At 42.5% G+C, this 19,025-nt stretch overlaps 3 protein-coding genes across 3 annotated transcripts; all 3 read right to left on the bottom strand.

The window, feature by feature from the left end:
* Positions 1–514: 514 nt before the first annotated feature.
* LOC145957286 (uncharacterized) lies at positions 515–832 on the bottom strand. The gene has a single exon (XM_083073511.1). It carries the CDS (start codon positions 830–832, stop codon positions 515–517), a length of 318 nt encoding a protein of 105 aa, XP_082929637.1.
* LOC145957285 (uncharacterized) lies at positions 833–1,468 on the bottom strand. Its single transcript, XM_083073510.1, has one exon. It carries the CDS (start codon positions 1,466–1,468, stop codon positions 833–835), a length of 636 nt encoding a protein of 211 aa, XP_082929636.1.
* An 11,880-nt stretch (positions 1,469–13,348) lies between these two features.
* On the bottom strand, positions 13,349–14,557 carry LOC145957284 (uncharacterized). The gene has a single exon (XM_083073509.1). The coding sequence runs from the start codon at positions 14,555–14,557 to the stop codon at positions 13,349–13,351; it is 1,209 nt and encodes a 402-aa protein (XP_082929635.1).
* Positions 14,558–19,025: the final 4,468 nt, after the last annotated feature.

The following is a 19,025-nucleotide window of genomic DNA, read 5'->3' as shown; positions in this document are numbered from 1 at the left end:
AAGTTAGCCTGTAAGGCGTCTCCTTCGTCGTTGATTGGGGGGTGCAATGGTACGCCTAGAGGATGCTGGGAAGTTTGTCAACCCATTGTCCCTTGGCATTCCCTAGCCGCTTCTTGAGCTCTCGGAGTGTCACCTTGTTTGCAGCTTCGGCTTGGCCATTGGTCTGTGGATGTTCCACCAAGGTCGGGAGGTGCTTAATTCCAAGTTCCCGAAGGAAGTCTTCAAAGCTCTACGCAATGAATTGTCGGCCGTTGTTGGTGATAAGGGAATGCAGAATTTTGAACCTGCATATGATGCTCTTCCAGGTGAACTTCTGTACATTCTCAGTGGTGATCTTGGCGAGTGGGCATGCCTCAATCCACTTGCTGAAGTAGTCGATTTCCACCAAGAGGAATTTGAGCTGACCCTTTGCGGGGGGGAACAGTCCTAGGATGTCCATTCCCCACTGGGTGAAAGGCCACGGCGACATCATCTGGTGGAGAGCTTCGGGTGGTTGTCGATGCGTATTGCCGAACTACTGACACTCTTTGCATTTTTGCACGTAGGCTTGGCAATCTGACTTCAAAGTGGGCCAGTAGTATCCAGCTCGGAGTACCCTGGTCGCCATCGAGCGTGCTCCAGAATGCATGCCACATATACCTCGGTGGATCTCCTCGACGACATAAGCAGCTTGAGGTGCAGTCAAGCATTTGAGCAATGGGGTAGAGATGCCACATTTGAACAGTTCGTCTCCAACGATTACAAACTTAGCTGACCTTACCCTCATCTTTTGAGCTTCATCTTTATCCTCGGGTAAAAATCCTGCCTTCAAGTAGTTCCAGATGCCTGTCATCTATCCCTGTTCTTCGCTGTTGCTGGTGTTGACGACCTTGTCATCTAAGCTAGGTGAATGCAAGGTCTCCTGGATGATGGTCCGATGTTGTCCAGGGCGTTTGGTACTAGCAAGCTTTGATAGGAGGTCGGCTCTGGTATTTTGCTCTCGCGGTACATGATGTATAGTGAACTCGTCGAAGGACGAGATCTTCTGTGATGCCACGTGGAAATACCATTGCAGAAGAACATCCTTGGCTTGGTATGTCCCGCTGAGCTGCTCTACCATGAGTTTTGAGTCGCTGTTGCAACTCACTCTCCGTGCTCCGAGATCGTGAGCTAGCCGTAGCCCTGTGAGAAGTGCTTCGTACTCCGCTTGGTTGTTTGTCACTTTGAAGCCAAAGTTGAGAGATTGCTCTAGGGTGACTTGATTTGGACCCTCCAGAATAATACCTGCACCACCACCCTTAGAATTGGAGGACCCATCAACATGCAAGATCCATACCTGTTGTTCGTCGGCCAAGGTTGGAGTTAGTTCGGCCACGAAGTCTGCCAGGCATTGTGCATTGAGGGGGCCGCGACTTTCATATTTGATACCGAACTCGAACAGCTCTACTGACCACGATATCATCCGTCCGACGAGCTTTGGCTTGCGCATGATTTGTCTAATTGGGTAGTCAGTTTTGACGACCACCTGGTGGCTTTGAAACTAAGGTCGGAGACGTCGAGCCGCGGTGACAAGTGCCAATGCCAGCTTCTCAATCATCTGGTACCGCTTCTCCGTGTCTTGGAGCACTCGGTTGATAAAGTAGATGAACGTCTGCACTTTCTGGTGCTCTTGTACTATAACTGCACTGATTGCGCCTTCTGCCACGGTCAAATAGAGGAGGTGGTCGGCTTTGTGATCCGGCCTCTGTAGGATTGGTGGAGTTGTAAGGAAGGCTTTGAAGCTCTTGAAAGCCTCTTCGCATTGGTCCGTCCACTCGAAATTCTTTGGCTTCCTTCTCCGCCAAGCTGGGGATAAAACGGGAAAGGGAGACCAACCTTCCTGCCAGGCGCTGGACGTCTTTCACAGTTTGAGGGCTCTGCATCTGGATTATGGATTTACACTTCTCCGGGTTGGCCTCTATCCCCCTGCTAGTAATCATAAAACCAAGGAATTTACCTCCTTGGATGCCGAAGACGCACTTTTCCGAGTTGAGGCGCATGTTGTGTTTCCTGATTTGGCTGAACACCTCGGCCAAGTCAGCAGCATGACCTTCGGCCGAAGTGGTTTTTCCTACCATGTCGTTGACGTAAACCTCCATGTTTCGCCCAATCTGTTGGCAGAAAACTTTGTACCGCTGGTAGGTGGCCCTTGTATTTTTGAGACCGAATGGCATCACTCGGTAACAAAAGTTGGCGTGGTCGATGATGAACGACGTATGCACCTCGTCTGGTGGGTACATCATGATCTGGTTGTACTCGGAGTAAGCGTCAAGGAAGTTGAGGAGGGCGTGCCCGGATGCTCCATCAACCAGCCTGTCGATGCTCGGCAAGGGGTACGAGTCCTTGGGGCATGCTTTGTTCAAGTCGGTATAGTCGACGCACATGCACCACTTCCCTGAGCTCTTCTTTACCAGTACCACGTTTGTCAGCCACGTGGTGTATCTGACCTCACAGATGAAACCCGCGTTCAACAGCTTTTGCGTCTCGGTAATGATGGCCTCTTGCCTCTCGCCACCGACCTTCCTCTTCCTTTGGGCCACTGGTTTCGCCTCCTTGTGAATTGCCAGCCTGTGACAGATGAAGTTAGCATCTATACCTGGCATGTCGGTGCTAAGAGGTCGGCGTTCTTGGCGATTTTGGCCTCAAGCTGTTGCCGTAATTTCGGGTTCAGTTGCATGCTGATTTTTGTGCACTGCCTAGGAAGTTTGTCGATCTGGAGGTCGTGGAGCTCATCAATGGGAGTCGGCCGTTCTTCGTGGGAGTCCGATCTTGGATCTAAGTCGGTGATGTCCACGTGGGCGATATGAGCCACGGTAGGAAGGTCACTTTTGCGGCGCTCCTCGGATGGTGAGACCTTCAAACTCTCAGCATAGCACTGTCGGGATGTCTTTTGGTTCGCCCTGATGGAGATGATCTTACCACAGTTCCCTGGGAACTTCATCGTGAGGTGTGGGGTAGAAACCACTGCTCCGAGTTTGGGTTTAGATTGGCTATCTCTAGGTGCATGATAAGACCATGCAACCTTTGCCCTCCACTTGGGCCTAAGCCTTTCTAACACCAAAAATAGATCCAATGACACCAAAAAAATATGCGTCACCCTCTAATGAAATACCCTAGCCCAAATTAAAAACCTAATCATCTAAAGCACCCCATAATACAAGGGTAAAATGGGAAATACAAAGAAAATAAATCCTATGACTAAAATACCCCAAAATACAAGGGTAAAATTGGAATAAAGCAATAAATTCTATACTACTCAAATTGGCCATAGCCATGAACCATGTGATGGGTCTCACATGAAGTGAAGTACCAAGGATGGTCCTCCATCACATAAAATACTTGCTTTACTTGAATAGCCATGATGAAAGGCTCTTCTTTATGACCAACTTTATTAAGGTCCACCAAGGTAAATCCAAATTCATCAATTTTGACACCACTATTACTATCAAACCATTTGCATTTAAATACAGGTACTCGGAATGGACCGTAATCGACCTCCCATATGTCTTCAATAACTCCGAAATAGCACATGGACGCTTTGATAGGGTTCTTATCATTTTTGGTTGAGAAATGCATAGATTGAGCAACTATCATAATCCCACTATTTTGCATGGTACTTTTGTCATCTTGTGCCTTTGTATAAAATGAGTAATTGTTAATGTCATATCCACAAAAAGTAAACACATCAAAGTTAGGTCCTTGAGCTAGGCGTTGTAAAGTTTCAGAAACATTTAAATCTGTCCCAACATTCTTTTTGAACCACTTGGTGAAAGTCTTGTTATGCTCATTCAACACCTATTTTTCAGGCATTCGAGGGTTGTTTGTCTTCACTAAGTCTTTATGGGCATTTTGTAGACCCCTAAAATTGTCCGGGTCGGAAATAAAGCTTGAAGACTCTCGAAGACTGAAGGAAGATCAGCCAGAAGGACTCCTGGAAGGCCCTAGGAGGGTTCTCTGTAGGTCTAGAGGTCTTAGAATAGCTCAAAATAAGGAAGTGGAGGGAATGAAGCCCAATACGGCCGTACTGAACTTAATACGGCCGTATTGAAGCTTCAATACGGCCGCAGTGAACTCAATACGGCGTATTGAAGTTTCTGAAACTTCAATACGGCCGTATTGAACTCAATACGACCGTATTGAAGTTCAAAAATTTCAATACGGCCGTATTGCTTCTGTAGGCCGTATTGCGCCTATTCCCTATAAATATGACGTCAATTGGACGTCATTCCACACTTTTTTACACAGTTTTGACTCCCTCCTTGAGTATTCTGGGGTTTTTGAGCAGTGTTCTGCCCTAGAAATCTCTCTGGGAGTCGATCCGACAAAGTTCTGGAATTCTGAGCATTTAGCTTGGAGATTCGAACTTAGTCGAAGGGAAATCCTCCGGATTTCCAAGTCAAAAATTATTTTGAGGAAGGAGTGAGCGGGCTTGTAGAGCGAGGGAACGCCAAAAAGCTTCCCAGTTTTACTTGATATATAAAAAGCACGCTTCAAGAGGTTTCTTTTCTAAAAATCCCTTCTTTTACAGCTTTCTGTGTGCATATTTAACTGTCATCATGTAGATAGTTAATTTATAATTGCTTATAATAAATAGGGGTAATTTAGTAATTTTTGCGCTATTATTTTAGAAATAATCTGTCATAGGGAACCCGAAAGGGGCGCTGTGGGGTGCTAACACCTTCCCCACGCGTAACCGACTCCCTTACCCAACTCTGGTTGTAATGGCCGAAGTTGATTTATAAAATCAATTGCCTTATCCCTTTTTCCAATGTTTTGAGTAAAACATTGGTGGCGACTCCATGAACCCCTCCTTTTGCGAAAACCACTAATCCATGGAGGGTCCCGCTTGGGATTAATATGGATTGGTGAATCATTTTAATAAAATTGCTCGTTTGACGAGGTCTCAGTTTGAGAATAAGTCATTCTAGCAATCCACATTTTTAAACAAATAAACGAGTCCAACCATCCTTCGCGAATGCCGAAAGCCCGTTTCGGGCCGGTGGCGACAGATGGCGACTCCGCTGGGGAAGCTTCGAGAGTCAGTCCCATTTAGTGACAGATTATTTTAACAAATAATAGTTAAAATTACTTTATTACCCCTTTCTTGTATGATAACATGCTTTATATATTTGGCTTTAAATAACTGTTGTTTGTTTAAATTTCCGCAATTGTTTGAAATAAATTGCACACAAACCTTTGCACACAACAGTTCCCTCTATACCCGGGGGCATGAGTGGTAATCCATAGGGAGTGGATGTTAGTACGGCCGGTTGAATGGGTCTATAGGAGCCTACGAGACCGTTGTCGGAAAAACATCACTCAAGGTGATAACCATGAACTTAAGTCCGACGGTGCGTTGGAACTTTCCATCGACCCACGACGAGAGGAATTGGGTCCCTATAATGGGGGCACCTTGGGGGCCTCAGACCGGTGAGAACAGTTAGATCCACCTTGAATATGCACTTTTCTGCAGGATACCCCCACCTCGTGATTCGCTCGTGACTGTTCGTGGATGAGTGAATTGTTTGTGCATTGTTTATGTGAAATTGTTTGAGCATACATTGCATTTCTTTAAACATACAACATTCCTATTCTTTTAAAATAAAAATAAATAGGAATAAGGATCTTCCATTGCATGGTGTTAACATCTACCTTCATCACATTCATATAGGTAGTTTCCCTTTTCACCCAAAAATACAAAAAAAATATAATAAATAAAAATACCCAAAAAAAAAAAAAAAAAAAAAAAAAGAAAAAAGGGTTATTTATCCAAACCAAGCAATATCATGCATCATCTTAGGAACATCCTAAAAACATGATAATGCTTAGTTGAATAAACACTATGCATGCATATCCACCACCATCATCTCATATCATGCATATAGATCATGGAGGGATCTAGGAGTTATTCATTTCATACATCTCTCCTAGTATTCCATTAATAAATATTAATAAAAAGAAAGAAATAATCGATGCGTATGTTCAAAGAATGGATCGCACGCCGTTCGTTATCAAGTGTAAGCCAACAACCATGCCAAGCGAGCATACGTCAACTCCGTTGTTGGTAATCAGACAAACAAAGGGGAAGGTCCAACACCATTAAGGATCACAGTTCCAAGGCCTTTCCCTTGCAAATCAAATAAGGTTGTGCCGTGGATATACGACATCCACTCTTCTGCCGACAGCGATATCTCCAACATCGCTGGACTTGGGGGCATAACTAGGAGTGGCAGGATCTACACTCCCGAAGATCTTTATGATAAAGCCCCCAAGAATAAAGAAAAAGAAGAAAAGAAAACCGAGGAAAAAGAATCTGAGGAGGAGACAGACGAGCTGTTAAAGTAAATCCGACAGAGCGAGTACTCCACCGAGGATCAACTTCATAAGACGCCAGCAAAGATTACGCTGTCGTCGTTGATCCAAAGCTCCGAACCGCATCGACAAGATCTGTTGAAAGTCTTGAACAAGGCATATGTGTCGCACACTATCTCCCAAGACGAGTTTGAGGGGATTGTTAGTCACATCAAGGCTAATGACCACCTCACCTTCATCGATGAAGAAATCCCCGCCGAGGGATCAAACCACAACAAGCCCTTGCACATCTCTATAAAGTGCAAGGAGTATCACATCGCTAAAGTCTTGGTAGATAATGGATCTTCCTTGAACGTAATGCCAAAAAGAGCGCTCGAGCAAGTGGCAATCAAGGGAATCCAAATGCGCCCGAGCAACATGATCGTTCGAGCCTTCGATGAATCTAAAAGAGAAGTGGTGGGAGAAATCAATCTTCCAATCCAAATTGGACCCACTATCTTCAACGTCGAATTTCAAGTGATGGATATCACTCCCGCATACAGCTGTCTCCTCGGCCGACCTTGGATTCATGATGCGAAAGCTATTCCTTCTACGCTCCACCAGAAAGTCAAGTTCATAGTGGGTGACAAACTGGTGACTGTACAAGCTGAAGATGACATACTCATCAGCAAACCATCCACCATACCTTACGTGGATGCAGCGGAGGAAGCTTTAGAAACCGCCTTCCAAGCATTGGAAATCGCCAATGTCGAAACGTTTCCCCGAGAAATGAAGAAGGTAGCCTCCATGCTCACCAAGAACGGATACTTGCCAGGACAAGGATTAGGCAAGGACTCCCAAGGAATCCCGGAGCTACCCATTATCAAGGATAATCCGGGGAAACAAGGGTTAGGATACAACCCTAACAAAGATCAAAGAACGAAGAGGAATCAAGATCCTTCTCGACGTTCTTTAAGCCAGATCTTTAGGAAGGCCGGTTCACAAGCGTCAAGGCCGGTCGTCGTCGTCAAAATGTTTTTCTCCTTCCGATAGGGATGTATAGACTCAGTGACTATTAGAGATCACTCCTCGGGGACAGCCCGACCCCCGAGCCTCGATAGGGCACATGTTTCCATTATGATTATAATAAAATCATTCTTCATTAATTCTTTATTGCTTCTTTTCTCGCTTGCAATAAAATTCTAGACCACATTATTTTAACCCTGTTTGAATAAACATGAATGAGGTTAAAATCATCTTAATAATAATAAACCCACATCATTTTTATGTGGAAGTGTGTGTGTCAACTTGGAGCACCTTTTCTTGGCCTCAATAAGTGCCATCATGGATAAAGAAATCCTAAAGAGCAAAAGACCCGCTAGGAATCCCACAAAAGGGTGACCTAGGCAAAAGTTAGGGTTACAAAATAAGACCAAAAGACCCGCTAGGAATCCCACAAAAGGGTGACCTAGGCAAAAATTAGGGTTACAAAATAATGAATAAAAACAAAAGCCCGCTAAGACACCACAAATGGGTGTTTTAGGCAAAAGTAAAAGCCATCAAAAAAGAAAAAAACAGAATAAATCCATGATGGTACCATCAATTGAATTCAACAAAGGGGCTCAAGAAAAGCTATCCAAGTTGTCAAAGCACAATCATTAATAACAAAGATGTGCTTAACCTCATAAGTGTTTAAACAAACAAACCTAAACACAATAAGCCTACCTTGGCCATCCATGCTTACAAAAACAATTTTTCAAAAATAAAATAATCCCCTCTAAAACACAAACTTTTGAAAATATATCCTTTCCTTCTTTTCTCTCTTGTCCCAACGATTTTTGAATAATCTAGTGGAAACATGGAGATATAGTGGTCAATAGGAGGGTTGACACATCTTCTAAAGAAAGGGAAGGATCATTTGGTTGATGACACCAAATCTCAAATATAATACGCATCATTCCTCGGTTACAGAAGTCGGCAGCGCACAGTCCGTCTGGAGGAATGGAAAAATCCAAACACAAAAACGCATCGGTTAATTCTTTTGAAAAAAGAATCAAATAGAATTAGGTGCACCATACTGCATACATGCATACAGATGATAGGTGTACTGGAAGATCACTTATTCTCTGTTTATTGAAAAAACAAAAAAAATAAATAATATAAATTTCAGAAAAAACAATGCGCCTGTACCATGTTCAGTACACCCGTACTAAAATCAGGGTTATGAACAAAATTTCAACTCAATACGGGCGTACTGAAATGGATGCGGCCGTATTGGCCATAAAGAAATTTTCAAAGACCTCGTCATGAGGCAACTACATAAAATAGAAAAAATAGAAAAATTGCTTGTGTATGACAACAGCAAACAAAATGCAAAGATTCAGAAAATCAACAGCGTCATACAGAATAACTGAGCCTGGAGAGGCTTGCCGAAAGAATACTCTCAAAATAACTGAGCCTGGAGAGGCTCGCCGAAATAATACTCTCTTAGAATAATTGAGCCTGGAGAGGCTTGCCGAAATAATACTCGTACAGAATAATTGAGCCTGGAGAGGCTTGCCGAAACAATACTCCCACAGAATAATTGAGCCTGGAGAGGCTTGTCGAAATAATACTCCTTCAGAATAACTGAGCCTGGAGAGGCTTGCCGAAATAATACTCTCTCATAATAACTGAATTTAATTTCTTTAGCACTTTTAATTTCTGTACAGCAAAAGCCAAAAACATAAAAAAGGCAAAATACAGAAAAAGCCAAATCAGAAGAAAAGGCAAAATACAGAAAAAGCCGAAAATAAAAAAGGCAAGGATATAGAAAATCCAACAAACAATTTGTACCGAATAACTAAGCCTGGAGAGGCTTACCAAAATAATACTCCACATCCTCCACAGTATGCAGAATAACTGAGCCTGGAGAGGCTCGCAGAAATAATACTCCCCAGAGGGAACCTCAGCTCAAGCTCACGGGAAAATCCCCAGCAAGAGCTATCAAAGCAAGATCGACGCAATCCCCAATGGAAGTGCGATCATCCAAACAGTATATACAAGTCAAAGGACTTAACACTTCCTCAGTGGAAGATAGCTCTCCGACTCAAAGCGCTGAGCGAGGCTAAGCCTGTAGAGGCTTCCTAAATAATACTCTGGGATACAATAAGATCCCCAAATCCCCAATCGCCTACTCAAGAGGCATCCCTGCAAAAAGGAGAAGAAAATAAAAAATATCAATAATTATTCCCCAAGCTGAATTTGGCTTTTCAGCCAATCATTGAACATCAAGATGATATGCCTAACAGAAGAGGCTAATCAAAATCAACGACAAAATCCCCCAGCGGGTAACAGCCTACACAGAGGCATTCCTTCAAAGAAGAGAAAAATCAGAAAAATCAACAACAATTCCCCAAGCGGAATTCAGCTTTTCAGCCAATCATTGAACGTCAAGCTGATACGCCTAACAGAAGAGGCCAATCACAACTAATGACGAAATCCCCTAGCGGATAATAGCCTACACAGAGGCGACAAAAATCAGAAAACCCAAAAGAGATACCCGAATAATGATAACCGGGATACTCCACCAACGTCCAAAGGACGTCAGCCAATCATAAGGCACTGCTCATCTCAGAAAGAGCATCTTCGTGTCTACACCCCAAGGAAACAGAAATTCCTCAATGGGCGCCAACTACTCAATGGAAAGTTGGGACACAAGAACCTATGAGTAACTGCACATCCCCTAGACGGATCCCTGCGTTATCCAGCCCTCAGTGGCATAAAAATCAAAAATAATCGTCGAAGCAGCATCGTGGACTGTGGAGACAAAATCAACATCCAGAATCCCCAGCGGATAACAGCCTACACAGAGGCAGTAAAAATCAGAAAATCAAAAAGAGTCACCCGAATAAGGATAACTGGGATACTCCACCAACGTCAAAAGACGTCAGCCAAACATAAGGCATCGCTCAACTCAGAGAGAGAGCATCTGTGTCTACACCCCAAGGAGTCAAAAATTCCCATGGGTACCAACTAAGCAATGCAAGTTGGGACACAAGAACCTATGAGTAACTGCACATCCCCTAGACGGATCCCTGCGTTATCCAGCCCTCAGCGGCACAAAATCAGAAAAACAAACCGTCGAAGCAGCATTGTGGACTGTGGAGACAAACTATACTCAACTACCTCATCTTTGAGAGGCAAAGTCTGGAGAGACGATACTCAAACGAAGTCTGGAGAGACAGTACTCAAACAAGGTCTGGAGAGACAATACTCAAACAAGGTCTGGAGAGACAATACTCAAACGAGGTCTGGAGAGACAATACTCAAACAAGGTCTGGAGAGACGATACTCAAACGAAGTCTGGAGAGACAGTACTCAAACAAGGTCTGGAGAGACAATACTCAAACGAAGTCTGGAGAGACAGTACTCAAACAAGGTCTGGAGAGACAATACTCAAACAAGGTCTGGAGAGACAATACTCAAACGAGGTCTGGAGAGACAATACTCAAACGAGGTCTGGAGAGACAATACTCAAACAAAGTCTGGAGAGACAGTACTCAAACAAGGTCTGGAGAGACAATACTCAAACAAGGTCTGGAGAGACAATACTCAAACGAGGTCTGGAGAGACAATACTCAAACGAGGTCTGGAGAGACGGTACTCAAACAAAGTCTGGAGAGACGGTACTCAAGGTTTGGAGAGACAGTACTCAAGGTCTGGAGAGACAGTACTCAAGGTCTGGAGAGACAATACTCAAGGTCTGGAGAGACAATACTCAGCCATCAGCGTCGTCAGAGGCACGTTGGTGTTAAACTTAGCTACCGAGGTTGTCAGAAGCGCCGAGGTATGCAACAACCTGGAGAGGCTACTCTATAATTTTCCACCGGAAGACGCTACAAGTCAGAAGGTTGGCACATCACCCGGACAATTGGGTCAACTCCTTTACTTGTTAGCCGGTACACCAAAAGACCGTCCGACTAAGTAAAGGGGGGGCAGCTGTAGACCCCTAAAATTGTCCGGGTCGGAAATAAAGCTTGAAGACTCTCGAAGACTGAAGGAAGATCAGCCAGAAGGACTCCTGGAAGGCCCTAGGAGGGTTCTCTGTAGGTCTAGAGGTCTTAGAATAGCTCAAAATAAGGAAGTGGAGGGAATGAAGCCCAATACGGCCGTACTGAACTTAATACGGCCGTATTGAAGCTTCAATACGGCCACAGTGAACTCAATACGGCGTATTGAAGTTTCTGAAACTTCAATACGGCCGTATTGAACTCAATACGACCGTATTGAAGTTCAAAAATTTCAATACGGCCGTATTGCTTCTGTAGGCCGTATTGCGCCTATTCCCTATAAATATGACGTCAATTGGACGTCATTCCACACTTTTTTACACAGTTTTGACTCCCTCCTTGAGTATTCTGGGGTTTTTGAGCAGTGTTCTGCCCTAGAAATCTCTCTGGGAGTCGATCCGACAAAGTTCTGGAATTCTGAGCATTTAGCTTGGAGATTCGAACTTAGTCGAAGGGAAATCCTCCGGATTTCCAAGTCAAAAATTATTTTGAGGAAGGAGTGAGCGGGCTTGTAGAGCGAGGGAACGCCAAAAAGCTTCCCAGTTTTACTTGATATATAAAAAGCACGCTTCAAGAGGTTTCTTTTCTAAAAATCCCTTCTTTTACAGCTTTCTGTGTGCATATTTAACTGTCATCATGTAGATAGTTAATTTATAATTGCTTATAATAAATAGGGGTAATTTAGTAATTTTTGCGCTATTATTTTAGAAATAATCTGTCATAGGGAACCCGAAAGGGGCGCTGTGGGGTGCTAACACCTTCCCCACGCGTAACCGACTCCCTTACCCAACTCTGGTTGTAATGGCCGAAGTTGATTTATAAAATCAATTGCCTTATCCCTTTTTCCAATGTTTTGAGTAAAACATTGGTGGCGACTCCATGAACCCCTCCTTTTGCGAAAACCACTAATCCATGGAGGGTCCCGCTTGGGATTAATATGGATTGGTGAATCATTTTAATAAAATTGCTCGTTTGACGAGGTCTCAGTTTGAGAATAAGTCATTCTAGCAATCCACATTTTTAAACAAATAAACGAGTCCAACCATCCTTCGCGAATGCCGAAAGCCCGTTTCGGGCCGGTGGCGACACATTTAAATAAGGAAGAACCTCATCGGTGTTGTTCAATATATACAAATGTGCTTGAAGCACTTCTTCTCGTGGCATGCTCTTCAATTTTATGCCTATCGTACCCTTACCATTCGTTCCTCATGACGAGTCTTAGGAATGCCTATTGATTCAGCTTGGGACATGTATTCAGAACAAAACTCAAATACTTCCTCTGCAATATACCTTTCTATAATGGATGCTTCTGGACGATGTTGGTTCTTCACATACCCTTTTAATATCTTCATGTATCGCTCAATTGGGTACATCCATCTCAAAAAGACAGGACCACATAACCTAACCTCTCTGACCAAGTGGATGATTAAGTGAACCATAATGTCAAAAAATGAAGGAGGAAAATACATCTCCAATTGACACAATATTAGAACAGCTTCATTTTCCAACTCATCTAACTTATGTGGATCAATTACTTTGCTGCATATGCCATTGAAAAACAAGCAAAGCCTAGTTATGACTTGTCTCACATTTTTAGGTAAAACGTCACGTATCGCGACAGGAAGAAGTTGTTGCATTAGTACATGACAATCATGAGACTTCAAGCCAACTAATTTCAAATCTTTCATTGATACTAGACTTTTTACATTAGAAGAGTAACCATGCGGCACTTTGACACCATGTAAGCACTCACAAAAACTTGTTTTCTCCTTTTTTGACAATGTGTGACATGCTGGGGGAAAATATGTTCGCTTACCCTTAGGTTATGGATACAATTGTTGTCGTATTCCCATGAGTTGCAAATCTAGACGAGAGTTGAGTCCATCTTTTTTCTTGCCTTGAATATTGAGAAGTGTGCCAATTACACTATCACATACATTTTTCTCAACATGCATGACATCAATGCAATGTCTAACATCAAGAACTTTCTAGTATGGAAGATCAAATAATATCGACCTCTTCTTCCATATGCTTCTTTCTTTGGGTTGTTTTCCTTTCTTTCCAAGTGTCATATTTAAATTCTTCATCTGTTCATAAACTTGCTCACCAATTAATGCAGTAGGAGCACTATCATATTCTTGAAATCCATTAAAAGATTTTTTTAACCTTCGATATGGATGATTAGGTTTAAGAAATCTTCGATGGCCAAGGTAAACTGTCTTCTTCCAATTAAGTAGTTGATGGTAACAAGTGTCCTCTTCACATATAGGGCAAGCTTTATGCCCCTTAACATTATAGCCGCACAAGTTTCCATATGCTGGAAAGTCATTGATTGTGGAGAACAACATGGCACGCAACCTGAACAATTCACCTGAATACCCATCAAACACATCAATTCCCTCTTCCCACAACATCTTTAAGTCTTCCACCAATGGACTTAAATAAACATCAATGTCGTTTCCTGGTTGCCTTGGACCAGAAATCATCATAATAGGCCATGAACTATGCTTAGTACTTAAGTTACCAAATGGATTCATTCCATCCGTAGCTAGTCTAAGCCTCACATTTCTTGACTCCTTGCCAAAATTTGGAAACATAGAATCAATTTTTTTCCATTGCAAACAATCTGCTGGATGCCTAAGACTTCTATCACCCTTCCTTTCATCTTCATGCCATCTCATTAGCTTTGCGTCATCCGCATTAGCAAACAAACGTTTTAATCTCGGAACAATTGGCAAATACCATAAAACCTTCGCTGGAGGACCCTTAGCGCTCACATCATAATCATAATCATCTTGTTTCTTTTTATATCGTGACAACCCACATCTTGGACATTGATGCAACCCTTCAAACTCACCATGATATAACATACAGTCATTTGGGCACGCATGTATCTTCTTATACTCCAAACCCATAGGACACAACACCTTTTTTGCCTCGTAGTTACGATTAGGCAATGTGTTACCCTTTGGAAGCATTTCTTTCAGTAGCTCTAACAATTCTGTGAAGCTTTTATCACTCCATCCATTTCTTGCCTTCAAATTGAACAATCTTAATATCGCTGAAAGTCTTGTGAATTTTGTACAGTTTGGATATAACGGCTTCTCCAAATCATTGCACATAGTTTCATACATATGTGCACGCTTGAATGATTCTGGACCCATATCACGAAGCATCTCCTCTAACCGATCATCCATATCTATCTCTTGTGTAAATGTTTGAGTTTGAGTTTTGACTATCACTTGGAAAGCCGATTTTAAAATTCCACTTTTAAAATCGGCTCTTGAAGACCGATTTTAAAAGTCCACTTTTAAAATCGGTTCCTGAAGAGCCGATTTTAAAAGTGGAACTTTTAAAATCGGTCTTCAAGAACCGATTTTAAAAGTAACGTTAGAGACTTTTAAAATCGGTTATAACGTAACGATTTTAAAAGTAATGTCATTATTTACGAAATTGCCAACGCGTCACTTTTAAAATCGGTTACCTTATAACCGATTTTAAAAGTCATTTTTGTACTAGTGAAATTAAAAAATAAAATAAATTTCTAAAATTTTAAAACGGATATGAGTACATGGCAAGTATGTGAACCCATCTCCATTATTTAATAAATCAAGTATTATCCGTATCTATATTTGGTTGAATAAAGTATTTCTGGTCAAAGTCAGCATGAATTTAAATATTACCTACAAGTACATATCTACTTGTCATCCTTAAGAAAAAGGCATGAAGTATCTTCACTAGCTAGATGTACTATCCTTCTCGTCTTCAAAATTTTCCTTTGTTTGTACTCTATCTAGGAGCATCCTCCACGCAAATGCTAATACATTAGATGGTACCCAAATATCCCAAAAGCACTTAAAAACATAAGTATATGTAGGAGCCCCTTATCATGTAAAGAAACATTTTTATTTCTTTTACTATACAAACTTCTACATTATTTATGTTCCATGATCAACAATCTATACATCATTCTTTATCTATACTACACTTATCTCCTCCAATATGTTTTGTACTAACTATTTCTCCCATTCAAACCATTCCCTCCTCCACCTGAGGCACCACACTGAATTTTGTTTTCTCCAACTCCTTATCTCACATACTTCTTGAATCTTTTGTTTTAAACTCTCAGTCAATCTATTATATCTTTTACTAAGTCTTTATCTATCCAAATAGATACAATGAAATTAGCTCACATTGTATTTATTTGCCAAATTTATTTATTTATATAAATTTTCTTATATTAGTACATTAGGTAATTACAAAAAAAAAATGGACAAAAAGTTGGGTCAATACTTTTGATTTAATAATTTTTATCAAGGTGAATTATAGTAACGCTTTATCTTTTTCTAAAATTTCATTTCTCTCCCTAGATGTAGACACCAGATTTCGTCTAGGCTGCCAAAGCTAGAGACAATGGACTGCTAGTACAACATGAGCGACCCCTAAGGGCCCAAAAAAGCATCGAAATGAACCAGAGCAGCAATAAAAGGCCTAGAAGCTCAAAATTAGGGTTTCAGGCGCAGAACGGGTTGTTTCGCCCCATAAAAAACAACATGAAACCCTACTTGGGAATGGGTCGTTCCCAATTCAGAATGGCGTTCTAGCCCACTAAAAGCAACATGAAACCCTAGTTTAGAACGACCTGTTCCAAAACCAGAACGATTGTTCCATGCCTCTGGGTGCTTATAAATGTGTGCCCGACGCACATATCCCCACACACACTACTCAATTGACCTAGTCCAAGTAGAAACCTTCTCTCCTCTCTTAGTGTTTTTCTTGAGTGTTTGTGAGGTCCTTGTAGAGCGAAAGGCTACCTAAACACGCCTGTGTACCAAGAGTTTGAAGATTGTCGCCACCCGCAGAAACGGACCTTGGCATTCGCGACGATGGTTGGACTCTTTTTAAAGGTTTGAAAAATGATGGATTGTTAGAACGACTTATTCTCAAACTGAGACCTCATCGAACTAACAATTTTATTAAATGATTCACCAATCCATGTTAATCCCAAGCGGGACCCTCCATGGATTAGTGGTTTTCGCAAAAGAAGGGTTCTTGGAGTCGCCAACAATGTTTTACTCAAAACATTGGAAAAAGATATAAGGCAATTGATTTCATAAATCAACTTTGGCCATTACAACCAGAGTCGGGTAAGGGAGTCGGTTACGTGCGAGGAAGGTGTTAGCACCCCACAACGCCCCTTTCGGGTTCCCTATGACGGATTATTTTATAAATAACAGTGTAAAATTACTAAATTACCCCTATTTATTATAAACGACTATAAACGAGATATCTACATGATGAAAAATGCAATGCAACAATCAGAAAGCAATAAAAGGAAGGATTTGAAAAAGAAACCTTTGAAGCGTGCTTTTATATATTCAAACAGACGTTAGGAGGCTTTTTGGCGCTCCTTCCCACTACACGCTTGCTCGCTCCTTCCCTAAAGATTAATTTTTACTATGGAAATCAAAAAGATTTTCCTTCGACTAGTTCGAATCCTCAAGCTAAATGCTCAAAACTCAAGAACTTTGTCGGATCGGCTCTCGGAGAGACTTCTAGGGCAGAACACTGCTCAAAAACCCCAGAATACTCAGCAAGAGGGTCCAAAAGTATGAAAAAAGTGTGGAATGACGTCCAAATGACGTCCTATATATAGGATTGAGGCGCAATACGGCCTGGGGGGTCAATACGGCCCGTATTGAAGTTTTGAACTACAATACGGCCGTATTGAATTCAATACGGCCGTATTGAATTCAATACGGCCGTATTGAAGTTCAAAAACTTCAATACGGCCGTATTGGTTTCAGTGTGGCCGTATTGTAGTTCAAAATGTCCAATACGGCCGTACTGAACTCCAGGGAGGGCGTATTGAGCTCCAATCCTCACACACCCTTATTTTGAGCTACTCTAAGACTCCTAGACCTACAGAGAATCATCCTAGGGTCTTCCAGGAGTCCTTCTGGCTGACTTTCCTTCAGTCTTTGAGAGTCTTCGAGCTTTATTTCCGACCCGGACAATTTTAGGGGTATACAGCTGCCCCCCCTTTACTTAGTCGAACGGCTTCTTTGGTGTACTGATTGACAAGTAAAGGAGTTGACCTAATTGTCCGGGGAGCAAGCCACCCTTCCGACTTGTAGCGTCTTCAGGTGGGAAAACTGTTGAGTAGCCTCTCCAGGTTGAGTATTAGTCGTCGCCTCTCCAGGCTCGTCGCGTGCCTCGGTGTTTCTAACAACCTTGGTAGCGTGAGTTTGCCCTCTCCAGGGTCTGCGGTTACTGTGTTTCTGACGACGTTGGCCGCTGCATACCTCCGTGTTTCTGAGGATGGGGTAGCTGAGTATTAGTCGTCGCCTCTCCAGGCTCGTTGCATACCTCAGTGTTTCTGATCACTTTGGCAGCTTGAGTTTGCCCTCTCCAGGGTCTGCGGTTTGCCCTCCCCAGGGTTGCATACCTCTGTGCTTCTGGTCACTTTGGTAGCGTGAGTTTGCCCTCTCTAGGGATTTGTGATGATTTTGTCTCCATAGTCCACGATGCTGCTTCGACGGTTGTTTCTGATTTTGATGCCGCTGAGGGCTGGATAATGCAGGGATCCGTCTAGGGGATGTGCAGTTACTCATAGGTTCTTGTGTCCCAACTTTCCATTGCGTAGTTGGTATCCACTGGGGAATTTCTGATTCCTTAGGGATGCAGACACAAAGATGCTCTTTCCGAAGTGAGCGATGCCTTATGATTGGCTGACGTCCTTTCGACGTTGGTGGAGTATCCCGGTTATCCTTATTCGGGTGACTCTTTTGATTTTCTGGTTTTGTTGCCTCTGCGTAGGCTGTTATCCGCTGGGGGATTCTGTCGTTTTGATCTTGATTGGCCTCTTCTGTTAGGCGGATTATCTTGACGTTCGGTGTTTGGCTGAATGCCGAATTCCGTTTGGGGAATGGTTATTGATGTTTTTGATTTTTCTCTTTTTGAAGGAGTGCCTCTGAGTAGGCGAATGATCTTGATGTTCGGTGTTCGGCTGAGTGCCGGATTCCGCTTGGGGAATGGTTATTGATCTTTTTGATTTTTCTCTTTTTGAAGGGGTGCCTCTGAGTAGGCGAATGGGGATTGAGGATCTTATGTATCCCAGAGTATTATTTAGAAAGCCTCTTCAGGCTTAGCTTCACTCGTCGCTCAAGTCGGAAAGCTATCTTCCACTGAGGAAGTCTGAGTCCTTTGACTCGGATATTTCGATTGGATGATCATTGCTTCCATTGGGGGATCTTACTGATCTTGCTTTGATAGCTCTTACTGGGGATTTGGTCCAAGAGTGTGAGCTGAGAAGTCTCTAGGGAGTATTATTTCAGCAAGCCTCTCCAGGCTCAGTTATTCTGTACGATTTATTGATTTTCTGTTCAGCCCAAGAGTGCAAGCTGAGATGTCTCTTGGGGAGTATTATTTCGGCAAGCCTCTCCGGGCTCAGTTATTCTGTACGATGCGGTTGATTTTCTGATTTTTTGCCTTTTCTGTCGATTTGTGGCTTTTTCTGTTGACTGCTGTCATACACAAGCAATTTTTCCTACTTTTCTATTTTATGCGACTGCCTCATGATAAGGTCTTTGAATGTGCAACTAATGTGTGTGTGATGCACAAATGCAAGTTTAATCATTTTGTTAATTTTTTTTTTTTTTTTTT

This window comes from Cajanus cajan, chromosome 4, assembly GCF_000230855.2.
Source record: "Cajanus cajan strain Asha chromosome 4, NIPB_CcT2T_4, whole genome shotgun sequence".
NCBI classification, from domain to species: domain Eukaryota; kingdom Viridiplantae; phylum Streptophyta; class Magnoliopsida; order Fabales; family Fabaceae; genus Cajanus; species Cajanus cajan.
The sequence above is the reverse complement of the archived record's forward strand: the minus strand, read 5'-3'. Positions and strand labels throughout refer to the sequence as shown.